This window comes from Sander lucioperca, chromosome 7, assembly GCF_008315115.2.
Source record: "Sander lucioperca isolate FBNREF2018 chromosome 7, SLUC_FBN_1.2, whole genome shotgun sequence".
NCBI lineage: Eukaryota > Metazoa > Chordata > Actinopteri > Perciformes > Percidae > Sander > Sander lucioperca.
Window position 1 is genome coordinate 28,009,875 of NC_050179.1, and position 18,516 is coordinate 28,028,390.

The following is an 18,516-nucleotide window of genomic DNA, read 5'->3' on the forward strand; positions in this document are numbered from 1 at the left end:
TCGCTCATGAACAACACATGGACTGACGAGAGGAACCGCATGACCATTCCCACCTTAAAGACGCTACTCGTTACATGGGCCAATTTTGCTGACACCTGTGCGGCCAACAAATTGATTCTTGAGCAAATTCACTCCTCTAACAAATACTGTATACGGAATGAATGTTTCCAATAGGGAAGCTATCTGCTCTATCAAATGAGATGACATTTGTGTGTGTGTGTGTGTGTGTGTGTGTGTGTGTGTGTTGGTTAGAATAACACTGGTAACACTTTACAGTAAGGGTACATGAATTATCATGAATTCATGCATGAATTAATTAATGTAGGCCTATGTATTATTATGTATTATGTAATTAATGATTTATGTGTTACTGCATTCCTTAATATCCCATGAATCATCAGGAATTGACGTGTTCATAGTCTGTCATTCGTGACCTCATACATGAACAACACAACTAAAGCATTAGGTACGTGGGCACATCATTATGAATTATTAAGCATGATCATGATTATTTATTTTTCTGCAAAAAAATGTGGTCATCACTGCACAAATTCTGATTTGAACACAACTTGTGCATAATTATGTACCCACCTTACCTAATGCTTTAGTTGATGTGTTGTTCACGCATGAGGTCATGAATGAGAGGCTATGAACTCATGTCAATTCATGATGATTCATAAGATATAAAGGAATGAAGTAATGCACAAATCATGAATTAATTCATGCATGAATTCATAATTCATGTACTCTTACCGTAAAGTGTTACCATAACTTTAGTTCAAGCCTGTGGCAGCAGTTCCAAATAATTAATTTAGTGCCATGCAATGAAAAATATCTTTTCACAAAGTTTTTCACAAGTTCAGTGGGGGCTTTTTCCAAAAGAATCCTTTAATTCTGAAAAATAAAGTTGGTTCCACACGAAACTCACTCAATGTCTTTTAATATTATTTCTTAGATATGTAGGCTACATACCAAGAAGATTCATGAATATTAACAGAGATACCCCATTATGTTGTGAGCAGTAGGCCTACGTGTGCTGTTGGCAAAATTGTGTCTGATCTGTCTGTGTCTATGTCTGACCTGGGCTGGCACATGTTCACGTTAAAAAGCGTGTGCGTGCATGAGCACTACGGTCACGCGCAAAGTGTCCTGGTTTTAGTTCTTAATCTTAATCACCCTAATCTGGTCACCCTATCTTCAGTGCAACACTCGCTGAATCCTTTCATCAGCAACTAAACAGAGGAAAAATTTTCAATTGTATTGCGTGGTTTTTCCAGTGTGCCATTTTTAAAAATCTGGCTCAAATGAATAAAAGAATTGCGGTCGCTATTGACGGTAGCTTGGCTATTTCAAAATGGGGGGTTTGGGGCAGGATGTCCATAGTCACGCAAGTGACAACACTAGTGACGATTCAGTGACCTGCAAGTGTTTTAACTCCACCTTCTAGTATCAGCTCAATTTGCTTGGGACCTTGACGGCGATGGTACCAAAAAAGTACCAGGTACCAGGTACTATCTACAGTTTTTGCTCATGGAAAACCAAAAAAGAGCGAGTCGAGTTGAGTAGAGCTATGGAAATGCGGCATTAGTCTTGTTTAGTGACAAAAAGGCGACGGTGGAGATACAAGGTTGTTAGACACAAGAGAGGGAAGAATCAGCGGTAAATGACGGTACAGCATAGAGACAGTGGGATTTTGTGATAACACTAAGCACTATGTGTTAACATTTTGTATGCAGAGTTGTTCCTCACCTAGCAGCAGCAGCAGCTGCAGCCTCTCTGTTCCTGACCTGCTTCATCATCTTCAGCATGCGATAGATCTGTCTCAGCGTCATCTTTGGAGCGTAGCATGCCAGGCGGGGCCGTGGGGTGCAGCGAGGGCCCCGGTATGTGAGGAGTGACAGATAGTTACCCTGTATGGGTCCTTTCCCAAACAGCTGAAGGGGCTGACCACCACTGGCATAGCAGGATGCAAACTAGGAGTCAGAGAGAGAGAGAGAGAGAGAGAGAGAGAGAGAGGTTTGTCACGTGTTCGGCTGCATAGATAAGATACATATATATATATATACACACACACACATATATACAGGCATACACCCATACAGTACATCTGTACTGTAAATAGCCAATAATAAATGAGAGAGTGGTTTCCATGAGCTGTCATTTTGTCTTACAGACTGAATTCCCACTCTGTGGAAACAGAAATAGGGTAATGCAAATATAGCATTATTTAAATTTTGAGATTATATTGATATTTTCAAATTTTCAAATTTCTGAGATTTGACTACTAATTTAAACTTTTTTCATGAGGTTTATCAACAAATTCTATTTTTTTTTTAATCAAAATTCCAATTTTAAATGCATGCCATAATTATTTTCCATTTGGTCCTACTCTTTTTATGTACAAAATAAAAACCTAAAAATAGCATGCATGCATTAAATTATATGTATTATGAATTATGTATTACATCTGCTTAGTTGTCTTTATGATAGTTTAGTTGTAGAGAACTTCCCTTGATGAACTGGTAATGAAAATGTCATGGTATTTGTACATATTAACCTGACGACATGGCGTTTCATTCTAAGGTTCAGGGGCAACTAAAAGACAAATAATCAAACAAAGTTAGTACATTCCATCCTTCCTACTATAAGTGCAGTGTGTAATGGTGCACTGAAACATGGAGTAGCACGCTGCTGCACCGGATGACTGTATGTTACTGCCTAAATGAACACTAAGCCCTAAATGTGTACAGTGATTGTTGTACTCTCTGCGTCTTTACATCAAATGTTAAGCTGTTTTTATACTACATATTTGTGAACAGCTGTAGAACAGCTACAGTCTCAGCTGTGTGCTGCTGTCATTCACACTTCAAATGTTATACACACACACACACACACACACACACACACACACACACACACACACACACACACACACACACACACACACACACACACACACACACACACACACACACCAGATCACATCACATCACACCATTTTAATTAGTATATGAGCCACTGTCTTCCTCTGGCAGACTTAATCACCCTCTCCATCAGAAACCCAAGACACACACACACACACACACACACACACACACACACACACACACACACACACACACACACACAAAGGAGCTATCACCCAAAGAGCATTCAGTTTTGCAGATTAATTTACAGGACCGACACTTGATCATGTAGATTGCCTACACACATACACACACACACGGACACAACAGCTGGCATACTACAGTATCTTAAAGTTGTCATCTTAAGAGAAAATAACCTTTGATCATAGGGATGTAATGATGCATTGTGAATCAGTTAAAAGGTTATATAAATGTGTAATTTTGCAATTTTTAAACAGCCTAGGGCCAATATCTACTATATATAACTATATAATCTACTTTTGATGTCACTTGTTTGACTTAAGACATCCCTACGTGTCCCTAGTTTATTTATTTGAAGTGATTTTGTTTCTATTTATTTGGTTATTTTGATGTGGGATTTGTTTTAAAAATCTAATTGTTTTAGTTTAATTTTTGTACTTTAAGATAAAATCCAATTTCAGTTGCACTTGTGATAAGAGGACACATCTGTTGTTTTGCACAGTTTGTATAAATAAAGGAATATTTTTCAGTCATTTGTCTGCAGCTCATTCTGTTAAGAAATTTGTGAGAAATTCGTATCATGAACTTAAAATCACGAATCACATCGAGTTGAGTCACATCCCTATTTGATCATACACATCCCTATTTGATCATATCTAACATCTACAATATCAACATCACTATTACATTTGACAAACTCAACTGGTTACAAATGTATGCACAAAAAAGGACAGAAACGCATACTTGTATGTTGAAGTTCAAAACACAATTACAGCGATGCAGCAGTCTGCATGAATGATACAGCACTTAACAGAGTTGAGACACTTTTTAAAGTTTGAGACACACACACACACACACACACACACACTACATAGATACTTACAGGGACGACAGTAGCCATGGAGGAGAGTATGTTCTCTGTGGTAAAGAAATAATCAGAATGGGAATCGTTGCCTTCTTATACATGCCCACATGATTCTTCAGAAGAGATACTAACTCCGCCTACTTCTGACATCACCACAGATAGGACATGCACGCACACACACACACACACACACACACACACACACACACACACACACACACACACACACACACACACACCTGTTGCTTCAGGTTACACAGATACTGACACACAGTCTATTATTGAGGACTCTTTTGTTCAGCAGGGTATATTTAGAAGCAGCTGTAATTCTGGAAATGAGGGGAAAAATAGGGGCGCATGATAACCGAGAGAGAAAGAGAGAGAAAGACTTGGAGGACAGACAGATGTCAGGAAAGAAGAGAGAGATGACACAAGGGTGGAGTTGAGGAGAAAAAGACAGTGATGGAGAGAAAAAAAAGGTGGACAACAAAAGGCAAGGTGAGGAGGGAAGCAAGCGTCACACCGTGTAAGGTGATGTGTCTGAACAATGTGATCCATCAGTGCGTTACATATCGTCAGTCAGTACAATATCACTGATGGGAAGAGACAATGAAGGTGAGGCACATACTCACTATGATGCAGTGGTGTAGTCTAATGTATTGTAGTGGGTATACTGTACTGTATATATAAATTGGCCAGAATCTGCCTTTGGGGAAGGGGAGCCATATCATAGTGGGGTGTCTGGATGTCCTCCACCAGGGAAGTTTTGAGCATCAACGACTTTATTTCCTGTATTCGGATACACTTTTATGCACCAATTTACAGTGGAAATACCTTTATTTAGCATATTGTGAAGAAAGTAAAACACAGATGACAATTCAAAATATATCAAAACTATAATGGAAAGTATGTTGTTGCGTGTCATTGGGCATTTTGAAGTGGGTATATGGAAATCCTGGAGCTTTCTTAGTGGGTATACTGCGATACCTGCATATCACTTAGAGTACACCATTGCTATGATGAGTTTTCTATGTTGGTAAAGAAAAGAAACAGGAGAAGGGTTGACTGGCGAACACGTCAAACTGTTCAAAGTGTCATTCAACACATTATTCAAATACACTAAACTTAGTGTTAAGTTGTAATACAGATCTTTTCTGGAGAAAAGTATGTCATTTGGTAATACTATAATGCTGTATCTCTAGACCTGTGGTTCCCAAACTTGTTACCTCATACCTTAAAACAAAGCAGTGCCTAGTATTGGCCCCTCATCCCAGATTAATAGGGCCTCATTGCTGTGTGAGCGGTTCAGAGTGGCAATTTATTTGAAGGTTTTTAGAGGCCTGAAGAGATAATACTACCCAGTGTTGGACACAGAAAAATGCTAAAATAAAGAAACTGAATTTCAGGACAAAAATAAACATTTGTTGTGCTTTCTTATCCCTGTAAGCTAAGGTCCCACTACATGAGTTTCAAAGTCGTCAGTTCACTGTGTTGTTCACACTACACAACTTGCTGTCTTGTTTGTTTTCACACTGCCTGACTGAACACACTACTAGATATTTCACCAGGAGGAATCCCCCCAGTCTCGTCTCCAAAGTCATTTTTCTTTTTTTGTTTTTACACCTTTATTTATTTATTTATTTATTCATTTTTTACAAAAAAGACAACTTACATTTTCAAGGGAGTTCACCAGTAAACACATTTTAAGAGATCAAACCTTGATTTTTTTTTTTTTAGGATTATTTTTTTAATTTTGACAGGACAGCTGTGAAAAAGAGAAGGGCAAGACATGCAGGAAATCATTATAGGCTGGATTCAAACCCTGGACCTCTGTGTCAAGGTATAACCCTCTCAGCATGCACCTGCTCTACCCACTGAGCAAACCCAGCCACAATGGGTGCTTGATTTTTCACAAAACATGTACAGTAGCAACAGTAGCTGTTACAGTTTTAATTGCTTTTTGTTTAAGAGTTTTGAATTGATTGAATGTATTGTTTGAACTCATTGCTAAAGACAATAAAGCATGGTTTCTGTGCTTTCTACTGCCATAAAGATCTTTTCTTTACAGTGCTGTATTTCCCACTGTAGGCTATATTACTGAGTTAGCGTTACGGGGAGGTCTTATAGGCTAGTCGAGATGTATGTTTTGCTCAACCACAAAGTCATTAATTTACAATAAGAGAATAAGTTACAGATGCATCCGTTGCATTTCAAGTTTTGCATACGGTAACTTAGCCTACTTTGGATGTCTCGTGAGCTAAACCGGGTATCACTATCACTGTGTCACGAGCCAAAGCATTTGGAGTTTGTTGAAGCAACCAACGTAATAATAACTTAGATTAATATAGAGCATTTCATGAAACCCACGGACGCTTTATCGTTAAACAAGTAACGTTACAGGGAAAATAAAATAGTAAGCCAACACAAACACAGACTTAAAGGAAAACATTCACGCTTAATGGAAGGAGGACGTAATTTAATGTCAGCTACTGACGTACAACCACATTGCGCACTGTAAAGTTATTTTATGAATGAAATAGACATATTACATACCTGAGGGACAATTTGGGTTGGTTTTGAATAATTTACATTCCCATAATTGTCTCCATCTGTTAAAGCCGAAGTATCAGCTATAACTAGAACAGATAACTTCTAAAATAACATTAAAATACAATTAGGCCTATATAAAGAAATCTCCTGCTTCCTTTTACTTGGTTTCGCTGGCATACGCTAAAGGCTGATTTATGCTTCTGCGTCGAATCGTCAGCGTACCCCCGCAGACCCCTCTGCATCGCTGCGAACCCCCCTCTGAGCCCTCAACGTGCACCTCCAAAAATTTGTGACTGTGATTGGTCAACTTGTCCTGTGTGTTGATAATCGCCGTTTCAAGCAGCCTACTGTGGGGAGTAGCAATATGCTAGTTCACTCATGCTATAAACTCAGACACATTTTGGTTACAATGACGGGGTTATCCGTTTGTAAAGTGTCTATATGTCAGTAACGTTTTGAAATTAGCACTTTGCCAGCAAGCAGTACTTTGTGGGCAGTTGTGCTAAAGTTTGCTTGCTAACATAACATAAACTGGCTGGCAGACACCTCGTAAATAACCCCCTAGCGTTATGGCGCTGAAATGCACCGCGATGCAAAGCAACCCCGATGCACAACTCCGAAATGGTCACAACACCGTAGGAGTGACAGCGTGGAGTTGACACAGAAGCATAAAACAGCCTTTACAATGGCTTTTGGTGTAACAAAGAAATCTGTGACTCGTCAGAATTTCTTACTGTAGCGCCGTCTACCTGCCGGAAATCCTTCTGTGACTTTGTGGGAAAAAATCGGGCCCGGGCAGATGCCTGACTAAAAATTATATAAAAGTAGTGTTCTTTTCACTGTTTGTCTGTCTGTCTCGTTTGCTGTTACAGGTCATTTAAGACCATTGTATGAAAAATGACAGAGCTTCAGAAACATTAAAAAGTTACATATAGTCACTTTAAGTAGGCTATGTTTTGTTCGCTACATTTTACCAGTAAATCACATCCGTTACTGAGTAAAAAAGAAAACGTAAATAAAAAATGCAAGGAACAAATTGCGCCCGGAAACTACTGCAATGAATGATGGGTAGGATGAGCAGCACCAGCTTGTGTTCACTGGTGCTAAAATCACAAGAAGGATGGAGACGACAAGTCAGATAGCAGTGGTGCAGACCAAGCTAAAAGCGAAATCCCGTTAAATTCTGCTGAAGTGGAACTCAAAGGAAATTAAGTGAACACCTGGCCATATTTGAGGAAATATAACGTAGGATGATGTGGGGAGACAGTAACATATTAATACCGAGAGTGTAGTTTGAGATATATGATAGTAGGCTATAGGTGTAATGTAAATACTTTGTATGTATGATACAAAGTCCTGCTATTATGCTATATACTCCATTGCAGTAGCTCCAGCTGCTACTAGTGAAACAAAACTGCAGCACGCTGGCCAATCAGAGCAGACTGGGCTTTTTTCCAGAGGGGGGCTTAAAGAGACAGGCGCTACAACAGAGTGTTTCATACAGAGGGTGAATACAGGTGCAGCAGCCATGGGCAGTATGAGAAAGATAAAGTATTTTTTGATTATTAAAGCATGTAAACTTGTCCTAGTACAAACACAAAATACCAGTATGAATTAAAAAATGCTATTTATAGTTCCCCTTTAAATGTTATGAGATACTAGAAGGTATTGTACACCCTTCTCATGACAGCTTTAAAAAAAAAAAAACAGTTACATGAATTAACATTAGCAGCTGCATTGTCTGTAGGTGTTGTGGTGAGAGAGTCTTGCTGTTGTTCATGTTGGCTCTGATACAGAATGGAGCCACCCTGAACGATATTTGTTCCTGTGCAACGACAAGTCATAACGCTTGCTACTATTCCAAGGCATGGATTGTGTATTATAACATTACTCTCTGTCTGAGAACCTAAGATCAGCACTTTAGCATCATGCAAAAATACATAGATTAGTGCACAATCTACCCATTAGTAACTACTGTAAGGGAATGGGAAGACTTTATGACTAACATGTCTCTACAGATGCAAAGCTATAATGAGAGGGATGTGGGACAACATTTTCTGCTGACAACTAAAGTGCTGTTCCCTTTTGTCCTGCCACTTTTTAGTCGACCGACAGCTCGTTAGGTGTCATCATCACTTAACACTTCACATGTTAAATCACCTGCAAAAAATAGACTAAACAAGTCACTTCATTGTGATACTAAACTACCAAGAAGTGAGATTATGTGATTTGTTTCACATAATATTTTACCAACTCTCTCAACACCTCTCTACTGCTGTCTCTTTCACATCATCCACAGCCCACCCCCATCACCCAGTTAGGCTACTGCATGTATACTTTGGTCCTTTCCTGCCCCCTGCTGTTTCCTACACCACTCTCCCTCAAACACGGTAGGACATATTGCATTGTGTTGCATTCATTTGTAAGATAATGCACTGTATATGCATTCATCTGTTATTTTATTTTCTTATAGTTGGCCAAATATATAGGAATGCATTACTTTTGTACTATGTATTATATTGTATTAATTATAGAAAGCTTAAGTATATATATATATATATATATTTTAGTTTTTTATTTTATTTTATTTTTTTAAATGTTGGTGACTCCTAATATTTGTATCTCTTTATATAACTGCAGGGCAACTGCAAACTTCTGTGGTCTGTGGTGTGTGCTAACAAACCTAACCTAACCAAACAAGTGATTATCGCAAGCCATTTTAACATTTAATAGCTAGACTAGATATTTATCGCAGATATTCGTAATTCAACTCTTCCTAGTCAAAAAGAACAATTCAGATATCCACAGTGACATTCTTCCTATCTACAATTGTCATTTCAGATATCCACAACGTCATTCTTCCTATCCAGAATGAACATTCCAGATATCTGCAATAGAAATATTACTAGGACGAACTCCCATTTCAGATATCTACAATACAATTGTTACTGGTAAAAACTCTAATTTCAGATATCCAAAATGAAACAAACATTCCAGATACCTATATTGTAATTTTGACTATCCAAAATACATTCTGACTAGTAAAAATTTCATTACGGATACGAACAACTGCAATTTTAGGAAAAATACAATTGTGGATATCTATAATAGTATGCTTCCCATCCATAATGTAATTTTATATATCTGAAATAGTAACTGATGCAGTGTTTGACATTAAGCAAAAAGATAATAATATATATTATAATAATAATAATGTTGTGGTTATCTGAAATGACCGTAGATAGGAAGAATGTCATTGTGGATATCTGAATTGTTCTTTTTGACTAGGAAGAGTTGAATTATGGATATCTGCAATAAATATCCAGTCTAGCTATTTAATGTTTAAACTGCCAATTAACATTTTAAACCGATTTTTAGATATCTTTTATTTAGTTTTGACCAATACAATCAAAGTTGTAGATATATTGAAATAAAATTTCTACTAGTAAAATGTTACTGTGGAGTTCTTTAATTACCATTCTAGCTAGTGAGAAATTGTAATTTATCCAGTAGAAATGTTATTATGGATATCTAAAATGTAATTACAGATGGGAATGTGGTTTGATTAAATGTTAAAACTGTTTGCCATAAGTAATACAATGCTAAACAATGTTTATGTCTACCATTGGTTGACAGGACCAGTTTCTAGGACAATTAGCTTTATCATACAATCAGACTTTACACAGGCTTGGTTTTTCTGCCATTCTGGAAACCTCCCACCAAGCTGTCAACTAAACACTAGCACTAACACTGGTTGTCTCACTCCAGAAAAAAATACGGTTAGCCTGTTTGGAGCCATTTGTTTAACACTACGTCTAGTCGTGGATGATTAATTTAACGGTGCCTAATTAGCCTACTTGAACTTCACATCACTTTGGGGTTTTGACAGCATATTTAGCAAAACACGCAGGATGGCGCTAGTGGACAAGGCTCACGCTGCCCTCATGAGGCCCATATTCCCCGAACTTGTCAAATGCACGTTTTTTTAGGACTTCGAAGTCCTAAATGTCCCTCCTTGCGCAGTAAAACGTGCTTTTCATCGGCAACAATTGCATTTTGTTGGCAGGCCTTCCAACAGCACTGTTCTATACGTAAGATCTTTAGTATTTAATATCTTATTTAGGTTAGGCTAATTTAACTAAATATCTGTAATAATAATAGCCTAATTTATCCCCTGACAAATCTTCCACGCTCTCCCCTAAACACCCCACCTCGCAAACTTGTGAAGGCTAGTAGGGCCTATAGAAATATCGCACATTATTATTAGTAATTTCTTTACCATTTAATTGGGCTTTATTTAGGGCTCACCTGTGGAATGGATTATTTCCGACGCCACGTAAAGGCACCAGCTGAGCTCATCTGTCTGGTGAAGATTAAGCTGAGAGAGATGCGTAAACAAAAACACGCCCTCTCTTTTTGGGAGAAAATAGACCCATCTAGGCATATAGGCTACATTTTGTCGAACATCTTCAAAATGTCACTAATTAGGCTAAATGTAAATGAACATTTTAGTTTTAAAGATAATACACGAACCCATAAGTGGCCAAAGTGCGGAGCGCACACATATTTCTGTAAAAATTAGGTTATTATTAAAATAATAATTATCATTAGCTATTGTTATTATTATTAGGCTAATGATAAATAACAATAATAATAATAATAAGGGTTGAGAAACTGCTATAGGCTACACATGTCAGGTTTAGGTAAGTGCAAATTAGATTTACCGTTATTTAGATGTATCTGGTTAAAGGCTATATTTGAGACGTTAAATGCCTCAGAGTGCATGGAACTAAGCCTATCAACATGACAGGTAGGCTACATAGCCTGTGTCACTCTTTATTTGACGTCAAGGGTAATTTGAATAATTCACGTTGAGAGATGTTAATTGTTTATTGAATGTAAATAAATTATATAATTATTATCAGTTTGCTGCTCTATACAGCAGACTTGAGGAGTTTGTTGCCCCGAGAGTGTTTTCAGAGCAGCAGGTGCGTCTGGATTTAATGCTGCATTCATGGAACACAACATAGGAATCTGGTACCTATGATTGTCTTACATAAAACTCGTATTTTCTCAAATTTTAGGTGGATAATATTAGGAGTTAGTAAACCTTTGTTTATAAAACAAGAACAACCCCCCAGGGAGAAACATTATTCAGACGTTTCAACTTTTGAAAAACCTGTTAGGCTTCTCTGACTGTTAACAGGTTGCATCTACGATCTTTTCCGAGTGTTTAAACGCCGCACAGACCCCGCCTCTCATTCCTGTCCTCTCGTTAATAATTAAGAGTTTCGGTGCCCGTAGGTGTCAACGGCGAAGTTTAACTCTCAGTCCAGTAGTCAGGTCGACGGCCCTGCGAGCAGGTCTCTCTGCTCTCCTCTCTGTGTTCAGTTTTCGGTTCAGGTGGACGCTCTGCATCTCCACTGTCAGTATGTCTCCGTCCACGTCCCCCCGGGTCTTCATGGAGAGGGAGGTGGCCCGCCACTGCACCAAGGACTCCTGCTGGGTGCTGCTGGGGACCAGGGTATACGATGTGACCTCTTTCTTGCGGATGCACCCCGGCGGGGAGGCGCTCATACTTCGACGGTCAGGCAAGGACGTGAGCCGGGAGATGGAAGGACCCCCACACCGGCACTCGGAGAACGCCCGGCGGTGGATGGAGCAGTACTATATCGGGGAGCTGGACAGAGACAGCGGCACCGACAAAGCACAGGTAGAGTCAGGGGTAACGGACCCACACCTAGTCATCTAGGCTGACATCACTGACCTCAGAGCATACAAACAAGACCAGAGAAAGAAAAACAAACAAAGTAACAAAGATCAGAGAAGGATACCGGAGAAGAAAAACCTGTTGCTATAGGCTTAGCCTACAAAGAAGGGTCGTAGGCTATGTCTGAGTGTTGTAAACTGACAGGTATCTTAATTATTAAAAAATAAATTACACATAGTAAAACATTATCTTGGTAGAAAGTTTATGATTTTTGGAATCTTTCTTTTACTTAAATAGCTTTCCTTTCCCTCTGGCTCCAGAGGTATTAAAACAATGGCAAGGCTGTGGACCTGTGGGATAATAGCTGAGAGGGGCCTGTGAGTTACAGGTGTATTGACTCTCACTTGACTTTACTGGGCGTTTCTTTGTGGCAGATATTGAAAGAACTCTCTTATCTCTCTTATCTCCTCTTACTCCTCCTCCTCCTCCTCCTCCTGGAATATTGATTGTAGTGGAGGAAATGAGGAGTTGGTGAAAAAAGACATACATGGAGGGATCTGGGAGGGGCGTGTAGGTGACATGGTAGACCTGTGGGGATGAGGTAGGATTGGTAGGGGGCATCAGTGGTGTTAATAAATGTTTCAAGGTGTGTGTGTGTGTGTGTGTGTGTGTGTGTGTGTGTGTGTATGTGTTGTGTGTGTTTTGTTTGTGTTTGTGGGAGTGAGAAACTGGTTTGTCTTGTCCCACTTAGGAAACTGGTTTGTCTTGTCCCAGTTAGGATAGAGGGGACAACAAACATGGCAAATTTGAGGGAAACCAGAAACGTCCCATTGCTTGTTGTTAGATGAATCCACACCCAATTAAGCTCTCTCTATCCTTGTGTGCTTCTCTTTGTGTGAGGAGGGAGAATTGAGACAGTTTGCATAAATTTCTTGCCGACAGAGTAAAAATTTACATGGCTTGCCCACTCATGTGTGTCAGTGTGTGTGTGTTCTTGCTCCTTAGTTGCATCTTGGTAGGCAAAGTTTACACAATTGCAGTAACAAAAGGCATTTTCTTCTTTATCCTTTTTTGGAGCTTCATTCACTGATAAGTCATAACTATAAAACAGATGTTAAGACATTAGTGTTTTTCTGACTTAACTGCTATCATCACATCACTCCAAAGGCAAAGGATAATCACACATATTCCTTTTTTATTTTAACTGCAACTTAGGCATGAGTTTAGTGATTTGCACAAGTCCAACTCAGTGTAAATGGACTCAGGGTGTATGGAGAGAACCTCAAGGTAAAAATATGTTGAACAAATTGCCATTAAGATCCTAACGTCACTCTATGAGTCTGCTGAAAGACTGGTCAAATGTGACAATGGGGGTCATGAGACAGATTTCTGCTGAGTCACAAGGACATTCCAGTTGTTAATGAAATATCACCCCTACATAACTTGTCCTGCAGGTATGGCTGGTGAACAAATAGTGCTCACTTTCTCTTCTCTTTCTCTAGTCACTCCCTGTTGGCCTGGTGGTCTCCCTTGAAAAATATATTTTATTCTCAAAGGAATTTCTGGTTAAATAAAGGTTAAAGAAATAAAAAAAACCTGAAAATGTTAAACCTACCCCACATTTAGTTCTTCAATGATTTGCCTGATGGCTTTACCACCAAGCAGCGTAAATACCAGTGCAACAACAGGATGTATAGACCTTCAGGGGGATTAATTATGCTTGGAGAGCATCCAGCTGGCCAATTACAGAGGTAATATCATCATGTTAAATACTGTAGAAATATTGCAGCTTTGTCTTTTGTGGTAAGGTTTGTTGTGATGTTTCTTCGGGCTGGGTTGGAAAAATCAATTTCCCAATTTCAAATAGATATTTCTTTGAATAATCTGATATCGATTCATAAAATCCCAATATCGATCTTTTAACCCAAAGAGACTGTCGCCGATCTTGGCCAACTGTCTTCAAAGCTAGAGTGAATATATTGGTATCATATGAAACTAGACGACCTGAGGCATCCATTGGTACCAACCGTGTCATGCCAGCTTGTAAGGCTAAATAACGCTCAAAAAGTTAGGCTACATTTTGGTGAGAGAAATTGGCGTGGCCATTTTCAAGATGTACAGGCTACCGCCTCTGCACCACACCCTCTGCACTAAAGAAAGCACTTGTGTATATATATTTTTTTCTGGTCACTAAATATTCTATAGAGTCTGTAGAGTTGCACTTTATTGTTTTATAGTGTGTTCATGTTAAATAAGAAAATGCATTCATGTTACTGCTTTGGGGTCAATTCTTAATGTATACATTCATATTTGAATTAATGCTACAAGTTAGAGGGTTCCTTGTACAATTTACAGCATCATTTCTCTGAGAATATCTTTCATATCCAAACAAAATTGTTTTGTAACTGAAATATCCCCATTGATATCGAACTGGGACTTTGTGAATCGGAATCGATTCGGGAAATCACCCAGCCCTAATGTGTCATTGATACAGCATTGATTGATCATTTAGGGTATAAAATGTCAGAAATTAGTGAAATAAGCATAATCAAGCAAAGTCCGAAGTGGGTTTCTGGAGGCAGCAGATGCCGGGTCTATAATGATAAAGCGCCCTTGTCTCATTCTTTAAGGGAAACCCTGTCTCCCAAAGGGTTGTAAGAGGATACAGCCAGCACAGGACACCGCTCTTGCACTCTGCCACACGACAACGTGTTGAAGAGACTATGAACAAATGTTATTTAGCTGGGTAGACATTATAACACTTGTATAACATTCTGTTTGAGGTTGCTCATAGTATAAACAGAAGGAGATTAATGGGGAAATAGTATTGTCCATTATATCCCTGTTTTAAAATTTGTTTTCAGCCTCAGATTTGCCTGATTTCCTAAACTGAATCTCATAATTTCAAAATCCCAAATGCATCAGTCAAGAGACATCACACATCTTTCCACCAATGCTCAACAACTGATTGAAAATGTCTTTTTGAAGTGCTATTTGAATCTTTTTTTCTGTATTCTTATTGTACTTAGGGCTGCACGATTATTAAAATGATTATCACGATTATTATATTCATCAATATTGAGATCACACTTATTAATTACGTTTTATTCATTGATTTTTATGGACAAAATATTTGTATTGCCCTTTCACAACTAAATAAACAGAGCACTGCTTTCACATCCATGTTGTGCCAAATTCCTGCTAATATACACATTAACATAACGACAAAAAAAATATTATTCTTCATCACCTGAATTCAGTGTAAATAAAATTGTAAAAGTTTTACCCAAAATTTAATCAACAGAGAAATAATTTCACTTTCTCGTTGTGCTACATTCCTCCTAATTAATACATCTTCGTCAGGGAATAAATGCTTCAGGTGTAAAAAAAACAGCTGTACCAAAACTCAGAAGTGCACTGCTTTTAAACGTGACTCAAGGAGTTTTTAACTGGTTATTTAACTGGCTTAATTCAATACTTTTGCCACTATATGAATAGACAGCGCAGCCCACCGCGGACAGACCCAGATCCGGCTTTGCTGCCACCTTCGACCTGTAGTTGAGGCTCCGGTGGGAGGCTCCGTGCCGGACAGCAGCTGCTCCTCCCAGGCCATGAGCAGAGCTTATTCTCGCTGGGCCGCCTGTCCCCGGGGCAGCAAGGTCACTGGGGGACTCTGGAAGACTTTGGTACAGCCTGACTGGCAAAACTGAGAACTAGAGATGCCACCATACATGTGGCTGTCCACTGCTCCTAATGCTTTGGATGGGTTAAGACTGAGTAAAGACAGACCTGCGTATCCTCTAAATCAGTGTGTCAATCACAGGTGCACCTTGTTTGTTCTTCTTCTGTTGCTTTATCTTAAAGGAATTGGGATCCTCGACACATTCTTTCAATTTTGTTTCACTTGGTTAGTCGCTGTCTCTCACTATGCATGGACTGGAAATTTAAACAAATTCAACGGGGCAATGAGGCAGAGGTCATGTTTATGCCGAATGAACAGGAGAATGTAGTCATGAACTTGGGAGCATAGTACACATATTGTTAAATGAGTGGAATCACAAATGAGTGAGTGTGTGAATGAATGAATGAATGAACAACGGAGATAGTATGGAAGAGCTCAACAGAATGACATGTGTGACATTTGGCTGTCCACTGCTCCTAATGCTTTGGATGGGTTGAATGCAGGGATTTAATTTCGCTACATTGTACTGTATGATTATATGTGACGAATAATAAAAAAATGTATTCTACTAAAAAACTGAAGAAACTTGGAACCTGTGGTTTGGGCCATGCAAAAACTAAAAAAAATTGTATTGGGTTGTGGTCTGTATAGACCAGAAGAACACTACCTGAGCCAACATAAGACTTTAAAATGTTTAACATATCCTCTTCAAAGATGTCATTCAGCTTAAGCAATCTCCCCACCTTCCACCAAAACTGCTACTTTAAGCTGCAACACTCAACATTCAAAGGGTAAACAACTCACTGATATGTAACCCCCAGTTACTCACCTCTTAAACTCCTTTGACAAAGCTCTCAAAATTATTCCACAGTAGCCATGCTTATGGAAACAAGGGGATTATCTTATCCGCCCAAATATGCACACCCTGAAACTGATGCGTGCAGAATGTAAACCACCATTAAACCAACACACTCGATGCCAGAGTTCAACAGTCCAATACACCAAAAAAAAAAAAACACAGCCCTGTCCATCTAATTGCATAACCAGAAATGACCTAACCTCCCTAGTCTTTGGGTAGCTTGTGGCAGATATTTATGCACCGATAGCCCAATGGGATGGCGAGGCAACCAGCGAACCAGCGACCCCTCTGTAGCCACGGATGTGACCCCGAGACAACTTCTCTAGCCACGGTCCCTACCACACTGCAATTCCCCCCTCCCAACAATCTCCAAAGGGAATTTGAGCTTAAGCCTAACAGGGACAAAACAGCAGCAATTTACCACCCTGCAGGACCACTCAACTCCCGTGCCACAAAATCACCAGCAAACACAACTTGGCGACACAAAAAGGCATCCCTAAGAACAAATCAGCAACGTGTTAAACAGTACAACTGCAACCCAAACAGCCTACTTTCAACATTTGTCAAATGTCTCCTAAACAAACCAGATACCAGAGCAAAAGCAGAGACTAAAGTAGAGCACACAGCGAGAACCCAGCATGCAGCTGGACCAAATCACCTGATCAGCATGTGCAATCAACCATGTGCCTGCTGCTACCTAAGGCACAAACAAACTTACCAACAAAACAACTGAAATGGACGAGCCCCCATTTGTCACAACCTGGCTCACAGGCTTCAAAAAAGTCCAATTACAATGCTCCAAATGCTTCAGCTTCACCAGCTGTCAAAAATACCACATTGTGCACCATCAAAACTCTGAAATAGTGAACCATGAAGTGGCAAAAAAGTAGCAACTATAGCTAGTGATGTAAATTAATAATGTGGATATTATGTGCTGTTGTTAGTAAGCAAAGGTAGGGCTGCACGATTATGGCCAAAATGATAATCACGATTATTTTGATCAATATATTGATCACGATTAATTATCACGATTATTTGTTGATTTTAACCAAAACAAATTTTATTGTCACATAGGCTAATTATAACTGCTTTCACATCCATATTGTGCTACATTCCTCCTTTGTTAAAGGATACTGTGAAGGAGTATGCCATTTAAGTTGTTGTGCGACCTCTTTCCACACATACGCGTTTGCCGTGAAAAGATATAGGCAACGCAATTTTCTGTTCACGTTAACGGCACATGTTAAAATCCGGTGCCAATAGGGCACCGGTGCCCGGTATCTACTGGACGAAATAGCAACGCGAATTACGGTGCCTCATTACGGTGCCACTTAAATGTCTGTGTTGCGCTCTAATGCTCCAAAACAGACGTTAGAGGCACCAGAAACATCCCTGCATGTCACGCTAGTAAACACCAATAACACGTTACACAGCAGGTAACGTTAGCCTACCATTAGCTACAGTAGTAACTGGATTAAACACGGCTAAAATGCTGACAGCTAAACGGTGTAGTGTGACTGTATTTCACTGTAGAGGATTAAAACAGCGGGACGTACAACAGTCTGCCGCTAAAGCTATGAGCTAAAAGACAGACTAGCAATGGTCACTGCTGTTGTCTGAAAAACAACACAGACGGGAAAAAATGTTGCGTTTACTGGTAAACTGGTAAACCTTGTGAGGACTTATGACTATCTGTTGTGGAATTTTCCTCACGTTACTCTGTCCTCGGTCATCTGTGACTGT

General features: G+C 39.3%; 1 protein-coding gene across 2 annotated transcripts in view; it reads left to right on the forward strand.

Annotated features, from left to right (window-relative positions):
- Positions 1-3,536: 3,536 nt before the first annotated feature.
- The window catches only part of fa2h (fatty acid 2-hydroxylase), a 54,330-nt gene continuing 39,350 nt past the window's right edge, over positions 3,537-18,516 (forward strand). The window contains exons 1-2 of one of the 2 annotated variants that reach the window (XM_031310398.2): positions 3,537-3,541; positions 11,914-12,235. In XM_031310398.2, the coding sequence (XP_031166258.1) occupies positions 11,954-12,235 (282 nt within the window). In that variant the 5' untranslated portion in view covers positions 3,537-3,541; positions 11,914-11,953. Of the gene's footprint in view, positions 3,542-11,689; positions 12,236-18,516 lie in introns of those variants that run through there. The other variant, XR_004897760.1, reaches the window with a different exon arrangement.